General features: G+C 31.3%; 1 protein-coding gene across 1 annotated transcript in view; it reads left to right on the forward strand.

Annotated features, from left to right (window-relative positions):
* Positions 1–10,622, forward strand: part of LOC147079973 (F-box/WD repeat-containing protein 7-like) — a 38,574-nt gene extending 27,952 nt beyond the window's left edge. The window contains exon 12 of the mRNA XM_085947380.1: positions 1,095–10,622. Within this exon, the coding sequence (XP_085803506.1) occupies positions 1,095–1,384 (290 nt within the window). The 3' untranslated portion in view covers positions 1,385–10,622. The remainder of the gene's footprint in view (positions 1–1,094) is intronic.
* Positions 10,623–16,176: the final 5,554 nt, after the last annotated feature.

Here is a 16,176-nt window from a genome sequence, read left to right on the forward strand (position 1 = left end):
GATGCATTAGAAATAATAAATATAATTTAGAATCATTAAAACCAATATTGCCATTATTCTGTAGGTAGCTACTTATTTATCTCAAATATCAATTCGGATTGTGCAATCTGAATTTTAACAATTAAAGTCAATTCATAATTATTTACACCAACATGTTTCATTTCCTATAAGTATCTATTCAATTTTACAAAATATGGTACATGTATAGAATCAACGAAGGTAAAAGAAACTCGAATTTTATGGACAAATTATAGCTGTTATTCAACACTTTTATTTTGCAAATATCAAAAATATCACATATTCAATGACTTTCTTGTTGACATGTGACATTGTATTGTATTTACATAATCATAAATTTACCTAATGAGTATTTGTCGACAATTATTGATATTCTATTATCATAAGTATGGTGAGTTTCAATCAAAGATACCCGTCAACATTGTAAAATTAAATATATAATTTTATGAAAGTGAGCATTTGACAAAGTCAATACACCCCTTTAAAAAAAATGTAGGGACATTAACGGGACCCAAAGAATGAGAATTCTTTGGTTTCTTAATAAATCTAAATAAATCACCCTCATCAATTGGAAGAATATCGACGGATTGGGCATCACACAACGGTTTTCTTGACACTGAGGCAACATCCAGATTTCGGAATACTACTCGCATAAACAGACTTGAAATGACCAGCAAATGCTTCCGCCACTCCGTGATCGGTCACTTCTTGGCCCTTCCAATTATTGTATTGATAAACCCACATCTCTTATTAATGACTTAACTTGATTTCAAAATATTTAAGGATTTTCGCATCTCACTCTCAAATGACAAAAGGCTAAATATGTCATAGTCAGTCTGATTATGCAAAGCCTTCCAACTTTATGATAGTAATGTTTAACTCTTACAATCTCCTGGAAAAATCACCTCGGGTATCGCCTTCCACCACGACGTGGCGACTTCTTCTAAAAGCATTGATCAAAAATATTATACCTAGTATTATAAAATTATTGTACCGTCTTTACACACCCATCATCCGCGTGATCTGTGTATTGATTGAATAATGCAAGTAATAATCATGATTCTATGTCATTCCAGGTGTCAATAAACATCAGTCAGCGGTGACCTGTTTGCAATCCAACAATAGATTTGTGATAACCTCTTCCGATGATGGCACGGTAAAGTTGTGGGATCTGAAGACTGGTGACTTCATTAGAAATTTGATTACGCTTTCATCAGGTGGATCTGGTGGAGTAGTCTGGCGAATTAGGGCATCGTCTACTAAACTTGTGTGTGCGGTAGGCTCCCGTAATGGAACCGAAGAGACCAAATTGATGGTTTTAGATTTCGACATACCAGGAGCTTGTCCCAGGTGTGATATAATATAATACATGTATACTACTGTATTCATATTGCATTATATTGTTACACTTGTTGCATTTTTTGTTATCCTAAGTATTGGTGAAATGAGTCAGATGTTTCCAAGCTTCACTATGTTGTTTAATGACTTTATTTGACTTCTCATTGGAACTAAGTATGATCTTATTTCCCTTTTATAGTGTTGATTCATCACCCCATTATAATGTATTCACATATTTTGGTGGTTGTATAATAATTTTCAAGAAATTTTATAATACACATGATGGATGATTGATTACGCTTCTTTGGTGAATATTGGAAATGTAAGATTCGTATGTCAGTTAACCCTTGTCAGACCCACGGTACTTGCGAAGTGTCATTTTTAATGTCGCTTATTTGTACAGTCTTCGATAGTCCTGGAGTATTATAATATTATTATCTTGTACCTTTCCAAATCAATGTCACTTTAAATATTTTGAATACCATTTATTAGTTATGCAGTATAACCCTGTAAATTTGAAATCCAAGTGAATCTAAATTTGAATTAATATAAATTGCTAGATATCTATTATTGTTATAAAATTTGTTAGTTTCTCGTAAAAAAATCTTATGATTTTTTTGAATAAATTTTTGTTTGTGTAAGGGTCTTTTTAAACGTCAGTTCTGTTGTCCGTTCAGTTGATGTTTCCGTTTTGGTCCATTCAGTATTGAAACGGCGCTGTATTTAGACGATCAGTTGTCCGTTCAGTCGAGGTTTCAATTGCCAGGTCAGTTCCGAATCGGCAGTGTATATTTACGTATTTTTTACCCACTAAAAATGAATATTATTTTTCTAATTACTTTCTAAACATATTGGTTGGTGTAATGTAGTACCTATATTTAAAGAAATTATAATATTTCAATCCAACTTAGAAAAGTAGTATTAAAAATATGGCAACATACTAATTTATACATATAATAATTTATACATCAATTTATACAGCAACTCTAAAAACGGATACGATAACTGATAGAAAATCCATCCTGTCTTGTCTCCGTTTTGGTTTCAATCAGCCGCTTCAGTTTTGCATTTACACATCAGTTTAACGGACAGCTGACGGAAACGGAGACTGATTGGATAGCAAAACTGATTGTTTAAAAGCACCTTAATATTTATTTTGAATTATGAAATAACAAATATTTTGGTTGATATCATTTTAGTTCTAAAAACAATTCCGGGGGATTGGAATCGAAAATGATTTTGAATGTTCGAATTATCGGGGTTATATTATTGTATGTGATTTCCGTTGATTCTTGTTGCAAGTTTTCTCTGTCACTTTGAAGGGGCATATAGTTATGCTATGTAGTGTCATAAATTGACGAAAAAAATGATTTCGTGATGTCAAAACAATGAAGGAGTCTATTTTCAAAAACTGATATCGTCGGTCCCTATTAAAAAAGTCGGATCTGCAAAATGCTATTTTTCAGTACGAGCAATCAAAGATGTTTCATCAAATATCCTTTGTGACCTACTGCTTGCCATAATGAATAAAAATACGGGTTATAGAAACTTTTCTAAACGTTTATAAAAACATCCGTCTGTCCGGTGAACATAGCAGCAACTGTCAGATCTGACGCATCTTGCTCAGCCACGCCGAGCCACCAATGTCGGTTGGTAATAACCGACATTGTTATTCGGACACTCTCGGTACATCCGTCATTTTTAACTTGAATATCTCGAAATTTTTCAAACAGACAAAAACTGTGATTGTGGTATAAATGTTTAAAGTGTTTAAATAACTTTTACGTAATAATCCGAAAATGACAAAATTTCAGATCCGACTTTTTTAATAGGGACCGACGATATGTACACATATCGTCAAAATCCTACAAAAATATGTCCTGATTTATAACTTCTCAATCCTGCCAAAATCATTTAGAAAAGAGTTTAAAAACAATGATTTACAGATGATACCAGACCTATTTAACTTGAAATGTTGGACAAATGAATGTAAAAATAATATTATGTCCCAATTTTATTTTGCTTATATTTATTGCAATAAGCGGTTTATTGGAAAATAAAAATTGATGTAGTGGTACATAATATATAAAATACTTTGAAAAAAGAAACTAATATTAAACCAAACAAATTATGACTGATACAAAATGTTGTTTATATTGAATTATTGAGGACTTCGCGGATTATGAAAATAGACACTTCAATTTAAAAAAAAACTAATAAACAAAATTATTAAGGGACTTCCAATGTACAATAATTTTTATTACACCCATGATTGTTGATCTGGGCCTGAAAGGGTTAATGCAAGTTGTGCTTGAGCGCAATTTCTTCAATATCAAGACTGAATTAAGATAGTTAGGTATAGAAATCAAAAATTGAAAACATTGCTAAAAATTATTATAATATTTTAAAACTGTTGAAATTAGTATTACTATGATATATTATGTTACTAACTATTCCGTTATTTTTTTAATTTTCGATTGTTAAAAAATCTTTGTTTCTTATGTTTTAAAATTTCAAAGTACATACTAGTTAGTTATTCCTAGCGCTTGATACATATCTATGTCCTGAGCCGTTTTACATCACTAAAAGCGTTTTCATTATTTACTTATTAATCTGAAAGACATGTTTATAGTTTACACCGGTACCTATTCAAAGTGTTGTCCGAAAATAATAATAGTTCCAAATGTGCTGATGCACAATTACAATGAAAAAGCTTCGGAAACAGTTTTATTTATGATAAAAATAATCCAGACCAATTCTTCCCTTATTGCTACTGTGACCATTCATTCTTTATATTAGAGAACAGTCTTTTATTTAGTGATACAATTTATTTTTCTTTCAAAACTCTTACCTCGAAATTCTAAAATTATTTCTACATAAAATGGAAAAGTAATCCCCAAAAAACTCAGAAAAAACCTCTTACATCTTGTTTCCATACTCATTCGATTCATAGTTCAGAATAGCTGAAAAAAGGATCTCAACTTTGATTCTCAAGGAAATATTTTTGGGTACCGTGATACAATTTTTATACACTAATGCAGTATAAGTATTATACAGAATACCCAAATTATTATATTCTTCACATTGTCATTCAAGTACCATCAGCGTATTTTAATTTATACTTATAATATAGACAACGACAGCTAAGTTAATATGAAAATGCAAAAACTTTTCTTTTGCTTGGATATCTGTATACATATATTGTATTTACTTTCTCTTTTCAGTGACATATTCTCTTCTACGTATTATTGTGAAAAAATGAATCACATGCATAATATAAAAAGTGAATTACATACAATTTGCATAATATACAAAATAAATGAAATACAATATGCATAATATAAAAAAATGAATTATATACAATGTGCATAATATATAAAATGAATTACATGCAATGTGCATAATATACAAAATGAATTACATAATGCATAATATACTTATAACAAGAAAATGTGAAATTTCACATTTATGGTTTATATATAGATTTAATTTTTTTTAATGTAGATTTTTGTAGAAAGTATTTCATTTCTGATGTACCAGGTATTGATTTCACCTTCTAATACCTGTCTACTTGTCTACTGTATTACTTAACTGACATTATTTCTTGAGACATGTATATACTTATTTATTTAACATATATTAACTTTATTACTTTAACTTAATTCATATCTCAAGTTATGGGTATTGAATTTTGCTCTACTGATTTTTTTAGACTGTGATGTCAAAGGCAGGTTGAATTTTTCAGAACTAATTTTAGAATAGAATAAATAAACAAATTAATAACATGTGGCAAACAAGATTTTCAGTCAACAATTAATGATTATATTTACTGCTTCAACTAATTTATATTTTATCACCTTTCTGTTGTTTTCTTATACTGTTCTAATATAATATGCTTATATTATTTACCTTGTATTATCATAATATGTATTAGGATTTTTTTACTATGGAGTAACTGTCTACTCCATCGTTATTGTGACATAGAAGTGACATAGAATAAAAAAAATTGTAATGGATTCTGGAATATTTACATACTATTTATTATCTGCTCCTTACGATTTCACAATAATGAGAAAGCGGGACTGCGCTTCACTGAAGAAATTTCATAATATTTCTATGCCTAGCATGTTTCAAAAAATATATATATTATATCATCGTTCTCTCTGTCAAAATGGTTCTATTCTTTTGGTTTAATAATTCGATATCGGTAGGTCATAGCGTAATTTGCTTCAAATAAACATTATTCTAATGTAAAATGACTGAAAAATTGATAATTTATAGTTAATAGACAACAATATTATAATTTAACTAGGTATTACTTATATAAAGTCATAAATTATGTTTTGTAATATTTTAATATGAACCGTGATGTCTATTTGCTTGCAATTAATGCAAAAGTAAGGCATTTGAGAATTTATTAACCCAACCCAAAATATAAATAACAACAAAATATCAACCTGAATACGTTTGTTTGCCAACCATACCGTGCATATTTCTTTCCTTATGTTATGTTCATCTACGTAATTCTTTCTTTCTTCTATTCAGTCTTATAAACCTATTAATCTTTTGCCAGCGCGACAACTTTGTTTTATCAACAGGTTTACTCTAAGGCCATAATTATGGATTTAGCTATAAAATGAAAAAGTATGCCATGCAAATTGACCGAAACAAAGTTCACTTGTGATTTAAAAAAATCAATACATAAATGTTGTAAAATAAAACGTATTTCAGAGAACAATTTTTTTTTTGTTTTCACATGGACCATTAGGACTGTTAATTTATAGATGTATAGAAGTTATTGTATACCGTAATATGTGAAATTTTACATTTGACTGTTATTTAGTTTTTAAGTTTTCTCTTAAATATTATACCGTTTTCTGTATTTTAATTTTAAATAGTGTATATTTTGATTCATGCATTGTCAAAACTTACATGATATAATAGTTTTAGACCTCAATTCAACTGGTGACATTTCGTGTGACAATTCTTTTCCTACTTATGGACGCATAACCACCTCACAATCAAAGCCACCACCAGCTAGTGGATATACATTCATTTGTAGCAAAAGAATTTTGTCAAATTTTTCTGTAGCGATAAGTCGCAAGTGGACTTGAATTCTTAGTTTGTGCTCTAGCTTTGGATTTCCATATATACATTTTATATAATATGGAAATCCATCCAATATAAGAAACATACCCTTTTTGCTCACATACGCTATGATCCCTTTTTCATATACATTTTTATTATTTTATTAAGTTTTTGACTATTCAATCCTTTTCTCGGGAGATGTTCAAAAATGAAAAAATGCCATCGGATGTGTTTAAAGCCTACTGTGCAGTGAATCCAAATAACATTTTACACTTTCAAAAAATAATTAGTAATATTTTTTTTTTATCCATAGCGTTCAGTATGAGTCAATATATTAACAATTTAGATTCAGTAGTCTTGATTGCACATCACCTATCGGTAAAACAAACCACCATCCAGTTTGTTTCTTTAATTGTTTCATAGCAATGTCGTTTAAATGTTTCTAACAATTCATTTAGCATTGACCCCGTTTTATAATTACTTTATAAATTTTTACAATAGTTTTAACTACAGATCGTTGCTTCAATATTATGGTTATATTATTAGGATTGCCTTTTAATAATTGACTAAAAACTTGTCAGTGATCTATTTAGTTTTACAAAGCCAAATGTATTATGCCTATTTCAATATTATAAAATAGTATATTACTTTTAAGTTTTGTTAAAAAAATATTTAAAACTTGATATCTTCTATATAAATGATATAATACAAATTTTTGAGTATTAGATAGATACATTCAACTACGTTATATTGAAGCAATGATTTGTATAATATAAGTCAATATAAACACACCAGAATTTATTGACCTCCCGAATGGATGAAAGTGTATAAACAGATTTTAGCTGTAAAGAGATTATCAAAAGGTATAGTTTGAACAGAACAAATAGAGTAAACATTCTTGGGTAATTATTATTAATAATTATTTTATTGCTAGTATACCATACCTATATTTAAAGTCATTCTATCAGGTATTAATTAAATGGACTGTTCTTGATTTGTCTCTAATCTAAAATTATACTTGTGGCTGAGAAAATTCTATTATCAAAAGATTATTGTAAATTATTTTTTCTTTTCTTTAAATGAATGTTTTGGTTAATGTGACTACTAGATTTTATATACAGATATATATACTACTACAGCCACCATTTTAAGAAACAACAAAGTATCGACACGAGTATTAATTAAATAATTATGCTTATTGTATTTTTTTTTTTTAAATAGTTTGCTGTTCTTAATTAAATATTGATTATATCGATACTACAGTATGAATAATGTAATAGACTGATAAAATTCTAGCCATCACACGTAGACTAATAAATAATTCAAACACAATATTAATTGTTTGACGGTGTTCTTGGTTTTAAGATATGATCACAAAAATGCAATTGATTTTGTTTTGTCATATCAAGTTCTATCTTTGTAACTGATATTTATTCTGTTATTTATCAAATTGTATTGTCCGTAAATCGGTAGTTGAATTATGAAACGGCTGTTGTCATATATCCTTTCTCCTAGCCAAAATGTATCCTTTATTCGGTAAAATATATAATCACCATGCGCCAATTTTGAAAAACTGAAAACTCTGAACTCTCTGAACAATGTCGCTTACATTTGTGGAGCTTTTTAGCTGGTAGCACGCGTCACGTAGACTTTTTTATTACAAATATACAAGAGAAACTTAAATATCAAGATTGTTCGAAGCGACCAGACTATGTGCTAATTTTTAATCAAAAACTGTTTTTATTAAATGACAAAAGTCTTGTAGTATGACTATAGTTATATTATGATGGTTATTTTATGCGACTTGGTTGAAAGATCTGATCTAAACATTCGGAATAAGATTACCCAAATAGTGGCATTTTTTCATTTTATTTAATTTAAATTACAATCCAAATGTAACCTCACCGCCACTCAGTTTTTAGTCACCACATGATTAAAGATGTTCTGTGTGACATCTGGGTAATTGAGTGTCTCTTGTATCCATTTTGCTGATGATGGAGGAACTACATTTTATCCAAGAAGTTGTGTTTTCAAAAATGGGCCATAAGATACTATAGCGTGCAAATGTGACGAGTAGCTGAAAGCTGCTGAGGCACATTGATTTGTCATTTGTTCATACTGCTTACCTGTTTCCAACAATTCCTCACTAGATGTCGGAGACTAAAATATTCTCCACCTTTGAAATTTTACTGCCGATTTCTTTTTGTTGTGTTGTCAATCTTATTGCTGGTTTTACCTGTTTGATGCATAGTTTTTCTGTCTAGGTATTCTTGACCTTATGTGTTCACTTTGCGACGGATATGTAATGATGCAATCACAAATACTTTGCATATCTTCAATTGTATGCAAAATCTTTATAATGTAATAATTTATTAATTTCATTTTACAAACTTTTTAATAGAGCTCGAATAATATTGGCAAAGATAACTAATTACTCATTTATTGCATAAAATAGAAATTTTTATAAATTAATATAATGACAGATTGCAAATTTTAATTCTAATTCGTAAAATTCTGTCTGAATATTTCATCGAATTTAGTCTTCATCGTTGAACATTTAAGTTTAATGTGTTGTAAATTGTCATTCCACGAGTAAATAATTTTATTGGGTGGCTTAAATATTTCTCATTTAAAAATAGTTATTAATGACCGCCATGAAGTTGTTCACATAAATATCTTTTTAAGAATAATGTTTAATCGTTTAGTTACTATTATTTTCCCTTTCTCTGTATATTTTGGTCTTGAAAATGTTTATTTCTTTCTTTACTTATTTATAATTATTGATTATTATTCTTGCAAGTGTTCTTGCCAAACTTGAAATCAAAAATAATTATATATTTTTGTGTAAAATTTCTGGAATAAAAAATAATTTTCATCAAAATTTATTAGTTTCGTTTCTGTAGAAGTACAGTGCTTAGTATATTTACTAGTTTCATAACAATAGCTGGTATTGATTGCTAAATAAAAAGGATCACCAATCTGCTTTAACAGTAGGTTTCAAATGTAATTCTATTTTTTATTTCTAAAAAGTATTTTATGTACCAAGCATTTAATGTCATTTTCTGTGATAAAATAATTAATATCAGTATGTATTTTTTTTTATAAAATAAAAATTTATCACAGAAAACCTATTATTATTCTATTACTTAGAAGTGTTTCTTATATTGACCAGTAGACGAACATTGTGAACTTTAGCGTGAATGTTTCCCAGGCGTAGACCTGAACATTAACTCATAAAATATTCAGGGTCTAAACAATAAATATATATGAAAGAAAAATCTTGACAGTAATTACTGGAAGAAAAGAAACAACGCTGAGTTGTTTACGGTCTCTATGATAGTGCTATTGCAGTTCAAGTGCGATGTTCAGGAATTCAGTGGGGTGTGCGAAAAAAGGCAGGCCAGAAATTGACTGACTGACACCGAACTGGAGAGTGCCCACTCCGGATAATGACAGGTGGAGTAGTTGAACGAAGCCAGAACTTACCTTTGATTGTCACTGCTGATGATGACAAGGTTATCTATGAAATTGTCAATTCCAATTTGATTTCGGCATTGCTAATTTCCATTCACAGGGGCAGTGGATGCCATTAACTAGGAAGATGTAAGCAGAATGATTACGAATAGATATTCTTAGAGGTGACCCGACTAAGGAGCTTGCACAGGCTAAATGTAGTTAACAATTACTAGTGTTTTAAAAACCTGGAATCTGAGAAGGATATGGAAGTTTAAGTAGCAAAATATGGCAGAATTACATATTATGTTAAGGTGATGCATCAGTGAAACGGCAAATAATTTTCAACTGTAGGCGCGATAAAATTTTGGACTCGCTCGCATTCAGTGAGAGAACGTCGAGCTAGAAACACGTCACTTTGCTTCGTGATGACGACGGGCCAATTAATTCTTAAATCGTATAAAGATGACTAAAAACGTTACCCATTTGCTTTAAAAAGAAAACATGTCAATGAATATATTATTATTGTTACTAATAGAACAATAAACAGAACATAAAATGGACGTATGTTGGATTTATATGACAAATAATATTTCGTTTGACAGGCTTCATTTTCACCCGCGACCCGCAATCCGCGATTCGCCTAGCAACGATCTTTTTAGACCGTGCCTCAACTGATGTACAGCCTTAATATTGAGAGTCCATATTACAGGTAATAATCAAATGCACACAAGAAAAAAAAATTAATTATAAGTCCCTTTCAAGTTTGATGGGTAAACTGTGTTTAATATAACTTAACCATTCAACAAATCATAGATTTTGCAAAACCTATTGTGAATACATAACCGTACTGTTCAGGAGACAAATAAAACTGTAAAGTAAGATGACCAGATGACTTTCATCTGTGTAACGCTTTTATAATCAAAATGTATTGTTATTTAAAAACAAGATGTGTTTTGTAATCAAGGTAATATAGTATTATAAAAACAAGAAAGAAAGAAAAATTGCCATTGTATATTACTCATAAATCGTAAAGGGATGCACATCCCATGCAATGCAGGATCATCGACAATAATATGAAATACAACAGTTTGAATGTGGAATACAATAAGAATCATCCATGGTTTCTCTTTATGAACATTGACCATGGACACGTTTAAATGTAGAAGGAAAGAAACAGTGTCCAGTTATTTTGAATACATACATCTTCTGGAACACATGTCCCAATCATGTGAAGTGTTTCCTTCAGCCACTGAGGGCTGACGTATCCACTTACGAAATTGAGTATTTGTAATATGGTTATACCAATGTTCTCCCTAAAAGTGGTTTTATCACGGGGAAGTCCTACTCGGGAAACGTTTCAATTCTTTGATATAATGCCTCTCACCTGCTGTTTCATGGACTATAAGTACGCATTTGATAGCCCTCATCGTAATACTCTTTGGGAGATTCTGCTGGGTTATGGTGTCCTACGAAAATCGTTGCTGTGATAAGTGTTTTCTAGACAAACACTGAGCGCCATGCGGGAGCAGCTGTAACCTTCATCGAAATGAAGACCAATAAGTGTTTGTTAACTTTTTTTGTCGTGGGGTGATATGTCCGCTTATGAAATTGAGTATTTGTAATGCGGTCATACCAATGTTTTCATTAATAGAATGGTTTTATCTCGGGGAAGTCCCATTTTTGTAAAAACTGTGGAACTGAGAAAATAATGTAATTATAATAATATTTTATAATGAATTAATAGAAAAACTATTTACTATAAATATTAATTTTATTTTGTTGCTACATGCATTGTCAGTAGGGAACCAAAATTTTCACTAGAAATAATTTATATGGCAGAACAACGTTTGCCGGGTCAGCTAGTCTATTTATATAATTTTGAAGCCGTATTATCCTTTATAGTTATTTTAAACATTTGATGACTGCATAAAGTTTTTTGTTACATAAAATAGTATTGTTTTAAACCTCTCGCTCTAATGTTTTAGAATATAGTCATATTTCGGTACATAACTGTGCAGTGGTAAGATTTTTTACGTTTATTAATTTTTAAACGCATTCATGAAACCATTAGTATAATTTATTACGAGATGATTTTTGTAAAATATTCACGATAAAAAATTATATTGATAATCTCTGTGATCCCAAATTTGACAAGAATTAGGCATTTTATTATTCAAAAAATCGGCAAGATTAACACATTTGAAGATGATTCTAAAGATACTTATTATAAGCTATGTCTTTGACCATTCAAGTGTGATAAACATCTTATGAATAATGATTGCTTTATAATAATTATTGACCTAAGAATAAGGTAGTGTTTTTTTTAAATACGCCATTCCTTTTCTCATTCCCCAGTGGTTAAGCTACAACATACGGCCGTAGCCATAAATTGACAAACTACTTTAATTATAGTTTGTCAATTTATGGCTACGGCCGTATGTTGTAGCTTAACCACTGGGGAATGACAAAAGAAATGGCGTATTTCAAAAAAACACTACCTTATTCTTAGGTCAATAATTATTATAAAGCTATCATTATTCATAAGATGTTTATCACACTTGAATGGTCAAAAACATAGCTTATAATAAGTATCTTTAGAATCATCTTCAAATGTGTTAATCTTGCCAATTTTTTGAATAATAAAATGCCTAATTCTTGTCAAATTTGGGATAACAGAGATTATCAATATAATTTTTTATCGTGAATATTTTACAAAAATTATCTCGTAATAAATTATACTAATGGTTTCATAAATGCATTTAAAAATTAATAAACGTAAAAAATGCTAACACCACTGCACAGCTATGTACCGAAATATGACTATATTCTAAAACATTAGAGCTAGAGGTTTAAAAGAATACTATTTTATGTAACAAAAATACTTTATGCAGTCATCAAATGTTTAAAATAACTATAAAGGATAATAAGGCTTCAAAATTATATAAATAGATTATCTACAACGTTTAAGGAGTGTCATGTTTTAGGTATGGAAAAACATCTTTTACTTTCCACTGATGTCATCGGAATAGTGCAAATAATTAAGTTTAATAGTAAAACCGTTTTCGTAAATGATTCAATAAGATTTTTTTTTATTATAATGTTAAATAATGCTGAGGCAATATCAGCATTATAAAAAATATCCAAGCTGTAATATGTAATTATTAATTAACAATAATTATTAATAATATGAATCCGTTTTCGGGAGGTTTTACTGGGCGTCTTACGAGGCCTGCGGGGCTATTCTAACGTATCCAAACGGATGTGTTAAAAGGTTAAAACGGCTAATTATGATAAAATTATCAAAATTAACACATTTGCTATTCTCGCGGTCATTTGCGTAAGAAAGTTAACCCATATCCCTGTCAAAGTTAGCGGCACCTCGATGTGCCGTGCTACTGCGAGAACGAGAGAAAATATGTCAATTTTACATATTGAAAATTGAGATGCAAGATAATATGCAAAGTTTCAAACCACAATTTGTGGTTCGGTTCTACGGATTCTATGGTTAGAATCATAGATGTTCGTTTCGCGGATGTCAAATAACTGTTCGTAATATTTTTTTATCTTTTTTCTACATTCTACCGCAATGGCATTTATTCTTGCGGTTCATTTGCACGCCGAGGAAGTAAGAAGACAGCATGTACAAGAGATACGCGCGCTGAATATAGAGCGAAGGAGGATACGCGATAGTCAGAATCCTTTTGATGTAACGGACACGTTCTTTCGACAATTATACAGACTCTCGAAAGAAATGGTGATCGAGATAGTGACCAAATTGGACTCCGTGTTGATGAGAGGCATACCCAAAGGAATTCCTGTCCAAATTCAGGTAATTAAAGTCACAAATTACTTCGACATTTAGTAGCTATACTTAACCCTACTTTATGACAGCGGAAGATAGGTAACATCATGGGTAAGATACATTTACTCAGTTTGACAACAGCACATGTAAATACCTACCTACTTCATCTTTAAGCATTCACCACGACAGATTAACAAGATTTGAATATTATGTTATTGAAAAAACTTGTTTCCTTTACTTGAATTTTAGGTTTTGGCTACTTTGCGTTTTTACGCAGAGGGAGGTTACCAAAAAGGGGTTGGCCAAGACTTCTTCTGCACAATGAGCCAGCCATCAGTGAGCAGATGCATTGGAAATGTATCCGATGCTATAATATCAGTGCTTGGCAGTACTTACCTGAAGTTTCCGAACAGTGCTGACTCTCGTGACAGAATTCAAAGGAGGTAGGTACTTACCAACCAATGCATTATTTTTAGTGTCGTGTTGATACCCTCTGACCAATTTATACAATTTTACATATAACTAGAGTACCAACAACATGAGTAAAAAAGCAAATAATGATTGAACTGCAATATTATGTGTCGGTAAAACTTTGTTTTTATTTCAGATTCCAAGAAAAGGCTCATTTACCAGGCATCATCGGATGCATTGACTGCACTCATGTGCGCATTTTCCCGCCACCCTTGGAGACAGAATCATTTAAAAATTACCGTGGAAATTTTACTGTAAATGTGCAATTGGTAACAAATCATTAATTTTACTATGTTTAATACTTTCGGTACTGTTCGGTTAAAGCGGAAAACGCATTTTGAAAATAGCCGATAAACTGGATTATTTGTTAGTTTAGGTTGGATTCGGTTAGGTTAGGTTAACCTAACAAATAATCCAGTTTATCGGCTATTTTCAAAATGCGTTTTCCGCTGTATCCGCTTTAACCGAACAGTACCATACTTTCATTACGAATAACTCAAACAAACAATTCATTAACACGACATTTATTTTTATGCAGGTATGTGATATGGACATGAACATTCTGGCAGTGAGTGCAAGATTCCCAGGCAGTGTTCATGACCAATTTATATTTAATCTATCGATGGTCAAAGTGGAAATGGAACGATTGCACAACGAAAGAGTTGGAAATTTTGTTCTCTTGGGTATGTCGAACTTTACTAGTGTGCACTATTTATGGCGGATCTTAACAAACATTTCAAATTTATTTAAATCCTGATTTCAGTCGAAAACATATTAAAATTAACAGATTGTCATTGTTCATTTCCTCTTGTTATTGATTGATCCAAAAAACATTTCAGGTGATTCAGGGTATGCGGTAGAAAAATATATGCTCATTCCGATTCTACGTGCCGAGGTAGATTCACCTGAAGCTCGCTATACGGCTGCCCACTGCTCAACAAGGAATGTCATAGAGAGACTGAACGGTGTGTTGAAAGCAAAATTTAGATGCCTTCGAGGGGATAGAGCCCTCCATTATAAACCTGAGAAGGCAACCAAGATAATATATGCGTGTTGTATTCTGCATAACATGATGCAACATTATAGGTAATTATTGAAGTTTCAAGTAAATGAAAACATTACTTAAATAGATGTGACATTGGACTGAGTCTGTCATGTGCTAACACATATCTTTTTCTTTCTTTTTCAGGATACCGAATCTAGAACCTGTTGATGAGCCTGTCCTATCGGAATTCGTGTATAATGAGACGCGGAATCAAAATAGATTAAGGGAGGCATATGCTACTCGTCAACGAATTGTTGACATCTATTTTGGTGACGATTAACACAATCACTATACCAGTATCTAATGGACAGGCTCGTTTTCAGCGCTCAATAATTCATTCCACACCGTTCCACATGTATGTGCCAAATAATTTAGCCTGTATTCAAACGTATATATGATATACGAAGGAGATGCAGCTAATGTTGGACAACAAGAAGACCAGGATCATCCCTCGTCATTTGCAGCTCGCCATCCGCAACGAGGAGCTGAACAAGCTGCTCTCCGGCGTCACCATCGCCCAGGGTGGAGTGCTGCCCAATATCCAGGCGGTGCTCTTGCCCAAGAAGACTGAGAAGACGTGAAAAAAAATCGTATCGTCTATGATTACATGCAATAATCCATCTATCGTCGTACAAAAGGCCCTTTTCAGGGCCCCCATTTTTATTCAAATTCGAATGGTAGCGAACGTGTCGAGGTCGTTATTGTTGCTTATGAGATGACATTTATTATTTAACGAATCACTGGTCAAATTGGAAATGGAACGATTGCATAACGAAAGAGTTTTAACTTAAAGTTTAGTGTGCACTATTTATGGCGGATCTTAACAGCCTACCCCCACCCTTCGCCACTGGCATTGACAGTAACAAACATTTTCGTTTGGTTTAACATTAACCCGTATTTCGTATACATTAAAGGAGGATAGGAGGAGGGAGCAGGATAATAAATGAAACAACAGTAC

Source organism: Rhyacophila brunnea, unplaced genomic scaffold (genome assembly GCF_057557595.1).
Source record: "Rhyacophila brunnea isolate RB1 unplaced genomic scaffold, BYU_Rbru_1.0 scaffold_1, whole genome shotgun sequence".
Classification (NCBI taxonomy): domain Eukaryota; kingdom Metazoa; phylum Arthropoda; class Insecta; order Trichoptera; family Rhyacophilidae; genus Rhyacophila; species Rhyacophila brunnea.